Source organism: Capsicum annuum, unplaced genomic scaffold (assembly GCF_002878395.1).
Source record: "Capsicum annuum cultivar UCD-10X-F1 unplaced genomic scaffold, UCD10Xv1.1 ctg1716, whole genome shotgun sequence".
Classification (NCBI taxonomy): domain Eukaryota; kingdom Viridiplantae; phylum Streptophyta; class Magnoliopsida; order Solanales; family Solanaceae; genus Capsicum; species Capsicum annuum.
In genome coordinates, this window is record NW_025822807.1 from 347,070 (window position 1) to 354,309 (window position 7,240).

Consider the following 7,240-nt stretch of genomic DNA (forward strand, 5'->3'; position numbering starts at 1 on the left):
AAAAATTAATTAATTAAGCATGTATCAATACCTAAAGAAAATTTATTTTAAATTTTTAATGATCTTCAACAAGTGATGATATTTCTATGATTATTAAAGATAATCTAACGTACTAAAATTTCCATTATACACATAGTCCAAAAAAAAATCAAATCACAAAAATTTATAATACACCATTTTCTCCTGCATTTTTATTTGCAAGAGTCAGTTTGTACGACTTATCATAATAAATAAATAAATTATTTTTAGATATAAACGATAGTAGTACTATAAGCCTTTTATTAATGATGAAGAGTGTCATATGACCCATAAGGGGTGTATAGTTTTGTTAAATTTTAGAAGCACTAGTATATACCCAACACTTGTTTGGTTTTAACTGGAGTTGATAAAATAATGAGGCCCAAATAAAAAAGAGAGCTGAAGTTAGCCGAAAGCCCCTGGAAGCTTCCCATGCCGTGTCCTAAATGTTCTCCTTAGGGAGCTTCAATACAAGATTTACGTCGAATTCAAAGTATGTAGAAAGCCCTAGAATCTTCCTTTGGAACAATCCTTATATACATATATATTATTAATAGTATCAGAGATCAGCAGAATAATTACAATTTGAAATCGTCAACATCCGTTCCCCATTATCATTCTTCCTCATCCAAACAGGTAAGTTTGTAGTTCTTCATTATTAATCCTAAATTATTGATGTAGGTTTTATGTAATTCTTAATTTTAAATTTGCATCTTATGTGATCTGATCTGATTTTATGGGAATTACAAGCTATTTCTTTCCGTATCTGTATAGAGACATTTTTTTTTCCTCACAGTTCATAAGGTTGAATTATGATTATCACTTGATTTGTTTCAATAAAGCATTATAGATGATTCTTCTGTACATTATTGTATATGGGTCACAATTAAGATGATTCTTCTTAATTTTTCTTGTTTCATCTATGATTTGGTTGTCTTCCTTGTGTCTTTTTCATTTCGAAAAATCTTCGGGGTCGTCGGGTACGCGGGATCAGGTGGGATATCCCAAGCCCACGGAATGAAGCCCCAGACCTCTCACCTTATCACATCCAACTTGGTATTATTTTATCCCAACTTGGTATTATTTTATCCCATCTCCCAGGTGGGATAAATAATAAATTAATCGGATAATTTAATCCACGCACCAAACAACCCTTAAGAGTGTTTGAAAGTGAGATTGTGTTTTATCTTATTTGTAAAGCATGTTGTAGTTTTAATAATTACTTCATTTTAATAAAAATATAGAGAAATGCCATGTCATTTCAATTGTATCAAATACTTGCTAAAGAAAACGTTGTCATTTTTTGTTAAATGTTTGTAAAGTGATAGCTAGTTTGGTATGATGTGGGATGTCATCGACTTGTCGCAACTTAATCTTAGATGATGGAATCATCAAAGGTGACCTTTTGAAATATATGTCTATATAACTCACTAGAGGCCTAGGCCTGTCCAATGGATTTCTTGAGTGACTGAGTTTATGAATGGAATGAAAATAATGTAGGGGTCTAGCTTACTGAAAACCTGTGCTTGCAAAGTTAAAATATTTTTGAGTTGATGATTTAGGTTCAGTTTTTATTGCTCATGTACCATGTTTGCTGAAAAAACTCTACAATTGAATTTATATGAGGTCATGGACAGACATTTTAGCTTAACTTGTTAGATTCGATTATTAGTGGTTAGAATATTGTGAAATCAGTACACAATAGATTAATTAAATATAGTAGAACAAATAATAAAGCCATACGAAGCGTAAGAGCTTCTATAGTAGACGAATATGTTGTCGCCGCTGTTGTGTGAGTATTCCTGGCTTCCTTTCTGAGGATGATTCAATATATAAATGTTGTAAGGTAAAGACTTAAGGAAAAATTGGAGTACAAGAATGTAAATATACTGTTGTTGTATTGCTTTAAATGCGAATGCTATACAAATGAGGAAAATGAATTATTTATAGGTTACAATGGTTGAGCATCAGCCAATAGAAAAGCGTCACTCAAGCTGTAAAGTACCACATCCAATGAACGTTGTCCACGTAGCAATGCCGGTCGTGATGCCAACCAATATACCTCTGTCTCACCAGACCATTTGTACGATAGTATCTGGCGTATCTGTTCTTTCTGTCCTTTTGCCACGCCACTGGGACAAGAGCCCTTCTTTATTCGTCGGATCTCAAACTTTCATCGATCACCCGCTTTATGCTAGGGACTGGTGATTCCGGATTATTTTAAGGAGTCCCCTAAATATGTCATCGGTATCAGGATATCTCTCCAAACACCTTCCTTGAAAGTTGTCCGATGGTGCCTTGCATCTATCCCCTCATGCCGCCACGTATTCTAACAGATTCTATCCCATACATGCCATTTGATTGGTTTCTCTGGATCATGCTATCACATTCATAGTGCCTTTGGACCATCTTTTCGTTTTTAAGTTTGTCATGTGTATGTGTAAGGACCGTTGGTTGCTAATATTGTAATCAAATTTATTGCAATTGGCAGGTGAAGTGCATTTCTGTGTGCTAATTGAGACATTGAGTGAAATATGCAGAAGTCAACTGCTACGGCATTTGAGAATTCTTCGTCCTCGGGGAATGGCAGCAATGATGCTGGTGATTTTGAATGCAACATCTGCTTTGAATTGGCCCAAGACCCTATTGTGACCCTCTGTGGTCACCTCTACTGTTGGCCATGTCTTTATAGATGGCTAAGGCTTCACTCTCAATCCCATGAGTGCCCTGTTTGTAAGGCCCTTATACAAGAGGAGAAGTTAGTTCCTCTTTATGGAAGAGGGAGGACGTCAACTGATCCCAGATCAAAACCAGTACCTGGAGTTGAAATTCCTAGAAGGCCAGCAGGGCAAAGACCTGAAACGGCTCCTCCACCAGAATCAAATACTTTTCCTAATTCCGGGTTTGGCCTTATGGGAGGACTTTTTCCAGGAGCAACTGCAAGTTTTGGTAACTTTACAATGTCTGCTGGTTTCGGTGGATTTATCCCATCCTTGCTCAGTTTTCAGTTTCATGGATTCCCTGGTCCAACTGCCTTTGGTACAACGCCAAATTACCAGTATGGGTATCCTCCTGCCTATCATGGGGCGAATGTTCAGAATGCTGCACACCCGTCCCAAGGACAGGCAGACAATAATCTGAAGTTCATGTTCTTGCTTGTTGGATTTCTTGTATTCCTATATTTGTTTGGTTAGTGAATGGACTTTCCCCTTAGGCAGCTGTTGCCTGAATCTTACTTGTAGGTAATCATTCTTAACGGTTGTAAATATGTCGAATTCTTACACCTGAAGTTGCAACATAGAGATGAACTGATGTGATTAGTAGAGTTTGCACGTAGCTTCTTTCATGTAACATGTTTATTTTCTCCTTCGCATGCATGTTATATGAGTATGACACCTTGCCGTAACAGCTTGTTTTTCCTTTGTGGGGGTCAGAACACCCAAGAAATCTTTGTTCTAACCCTTGACTCATCTGTATGCATCCTTCATGTAAAATGGCTTGCTCTGATGGACATTTTACTTCTTTTGCTTTTCACTCGAGTGTCTGAATAGTGACAGGTCCAATCCTTTGTGACACTGGAATTCAGCGCAAGTGTTTGAATTGTGATTCTTGATTGTTCATCACAGTTCATTTACCATTCCATGTTTACTGAGAAAATGAGTTATAATGGTTATCAATGAGACAAACATAATTGCTTGTTCTGGTGTGCACATCTCTTTCACATTCATGTAGATTGAATTTGATTTGAGTGACATTGTCTTTGAAAGATGAAAACTGACAAAAGCACTCTGTGCTTACTATAGCAGCGGGCATGTCCCTACAATGTTTGTTGATGATGTGGTCTTCAGGGTGAGATGTTTACAAAATGAAATTTCATCTTGAAGATATCTTCATCTCTCTTTGCTATCGACCCCAGCAGAACTCAAGAGTTTATATGACGCAGCAAAGCTTCGTGAATCCTGTGTACAGTCTTGTCTGGAGACAGGTCTGTCACGACGTGCATGTATTGTTCGACTAACTTTCAGATAGCATTTTGGTAAATGTCAATTATGAGCAACAATGTCTGCGTGTATAGCCTAAGGTTGCAATACTACTTCTAGAGAAACCTGCAAACCAGTCGCCCACACCACATGCTCATGCCTGATAAGTAAACCCACCCCACCATTGATAGTAGATGTGTTAATGTGCAGTTTATTGTATGGCCAAACACATATACGGACCCTTAAACTTGAGTGAAGGTTGCAATATTTAAGGGCCGGATCAGAGGCTTCTTGTTGTGAATTTCCGGCTGTTGGTAAATTAGGATAGAGTATTCCATAAATGGCTTGATCAATTTTTATGTTTGTCGAAACAACAATTCTTCTGGAAATATATAATCTGCGGTTGAAATTTACCAAATATTCCAAAGGATTTTAGGCATAGTATGATGGATAGAAATACTAGCATTTGGCTTAACCTCTACAGTTGATTGTTGAGTCCTTAACTGCAATGCATTTTGAGCCAATCCATTATATTATATGACGGTCAGGTACAATATGGAAAAGAAAAAACTTAGTGTCAACCCTTGAGCAATCAAAAAAGAGATGCTTAATATCGCAGTGATAATGTAGCAGGTATTATTTGCAATAATCTTGGGATCAAAAACTAAATCTATCATTGGAATTATTTTCATGTGCTTAACAAGCCATAGATAAAAGTTGATTACATTTAGACAGTTTAACCAAACCCAGTTGAACGATGAAAGCAGTACTCATAATTTAGGAGTAGCATGTCGCACGAGATTGAATTTCATGAATGAAACTTGGATTTTTGCTTCTATGCATTTAAAAACTACTGATTTAACCGCATATGACTGACACGTGTAACATTTGATGATTTGAAATTAAATATAAAGATTTTTAATAAAGTGTAAAAGTTTAAATTTTTCAAAATTCTTTCACACTTTAATATAATAATGTAAATTAACATATAAACATATATATTTTAACACCAGAAGTTACAAGTGGTTGATGAATCTTCACGTGTAGCATATAGTACCTCTTTCCCTTGTTGTCACATGCTAAGAGAGACGCATCAATTTGAACAATATTTGTGTTACGATTATTTATATATATATATATATATATCAAATTTATTTGATTTAGAATTCTTAAACTAATGAAAAAAATATTAGTTGTTATTACTTTTGATGACTTCTAATAAGAAAAAATTTGACCATAAATATATTTAATTAATTTTAACTCTTAAATTAGAAAAAAAAATGGTGAAATTCTGATGACTTCTAATAAGGAAAGGTTTTACCATGAATATAGATAATTAATTTTCAACTCTTAAATATTAAAAAAAAATAGTGAAATGACGATTTTGTCTAAAATAAAGACTTTTAATGAAGGGTAAAATGTTCAAACAACATTTCTAAGGCACTTCACACTTTTAATATATTATAGATATAGATTATAGATATAAATTATAGATTATAGATTATAAATTATAGATTATAGATATAAGTTTAATGGCATTGGAAAAAAAATCAAACAAAAAGCTCATTTTAAATATGGAAAAGGGCTAGACATATCTTTTAAGTATAAAAATATCTTCCGATATCTATAGGGCTAAAAATACCCTTTCATCCACCTTTATGGCTTAAAAATACCCCTGCAACTAACGGTATTTTTTAAATTATAATTAAAAATTTTATTAAATATATGACAACTTTCTATTGTTCAAAACTAATCATAATTTTGATCAGTTTGGCTGCAGTTATGTATTCTAAAGAGTAATCATTCAGATGAACTGGAAGCATTAACACTAGATTCAATACTTTGATAAGAGAAAAGTCAAGTTGCATCAGATTGAAATTTCTAAGATAATTCATGTTGGTTGTGCTAGGTCGTCAAGGAAAAAAAAATACATGTAAAGTAACTGGACATGTATGAAGATGGTGAAGAGTAGCTCTCATATCACCAAAAAATTTGTGGCGTGAAGTGGTCTTGCAGGAGAAATGCACTTGCCAGTGGTGGCAACAATTTGATGTACATAAACAAAAATAGTGACAACTATTTAGGAAGAAATGAACTATTTTTTGAGATAAATTAAATGTGTCACGTAAAATAAAACGAAGGAAGTAATAAGATAGTGTTGCTTAAAACGTGGCATAACGAAGGTATTACAATTAGTTTTGCAAGCTAACACAAAGAAATAGACATCACAAAGAAATACCAAACTAACAATAAGTAGGGGCTAAACATTTCATTAGACCGACAGATTCTAATTACAACAAAGTTTCCGCATTTAACAATAGAAATCACTCATATGTAAGTACAACAGCATTTGACAACAAAAATCACTCATACTGCCGGGTGATTTTAGTTGGGCAAATTTTGTAGGATTTGAGTTTTAATTGGGTTGGAATTGAGTTTATCATTTTAATTAATTTAGTTTCGACCAACAGAAAACTATCACGTATTTAATAAAAAATTTAATTATAATTTTAAAGAGCTATAAAGATGGATAGAGGATATTTTTTGCCCAATAAATTAATGGAAGAAATTTTTAACCAATTCCAATATTAAAAGGATATTTCTAATCCTTTTTCGTTTTAAATATCTAGCAGTAACATATATGCGTACTAGCAGATATTGATTCGACATTTGTAAGTTGTAACACCATCAAATTAATTGATTCAATTCGTTATTTTGCACCAGCATAAACTATTAAACACTAATAAAGGCTACATTGTCTACTCGCTTTTTAACATGAAACATGATTTTTTTTCACGGAAATTAATTTGATAATTATATTTAATAATGTTGATCAAGATTTTAGGTTCTGTTGTATCAAATTGCATTCATTTTAGATTATAACGTGAATTGAGAATCGCATGGGCTTCTCTTTCTCTCTTTTGTGTGTTCTCTTTTGGAAAAAATACATAAAGTAGCATATTTAAGTATTACATTATAAAAAATAACAACCCTTTTATCAAATTACATTTTGTAGCATATGTATTTATATGTATTTGTATTTTTGTAGCAACAGTTTACAAAAATATAAAATACATATCGATCATAAGGGCAGTAAAAATCATATGTATTTATATTTTTGTAGCAACAGTTTGCAAAAATACAAAATACAACTTGTTATATTATGTAATTATGAAACTGTTGCTATGAAACTTATAATTAAAGGAATAAGTATGCTATTTTTGAATTTTGCCCTCCTCTTT

At 33.2% G+C, this 7,240-nt stretch overlaps 1 protein-coding gene across 2 annotated transcripts; it reads left to right on the plus strand.

Annotated features, from left to right (window-relative positions):
* Positions 1-284: 284 nt before the first annotated feature.
* LOC124890425 (E3 ubiquitin-protein ligase RNF185-like) lies at positions 285-3,424 on the plus strand. 2 transcript variants are annotated; one of them, XM_047402273.1, is made up of 2 exons: positions 285-654; positions 2,510-3,424. In XM_047402273.1, the coding sequence occupies exon 2, from the start codon at positions 2,553-2,555 to the stop codon at positions 3,210-3,212; it is 660 nt and encodes a 219-aa protein (XP_047258229.1). In that variant the 5' UTR covers positions 285-654; positions 2,510-2,552; the 3' UTR covers positions 3,213-3,424. The 2 variants fall into 2 exon arrangements, with proteins under 2 accessions (XP_047258229.1, XP_047258230.1); XM_047402274.1 differs by having other exon boundaries at positions 377-654; positions 1,969-3,424.
* Positions 3,425-7,240: the final 3,816 nt, after the last annotated feature.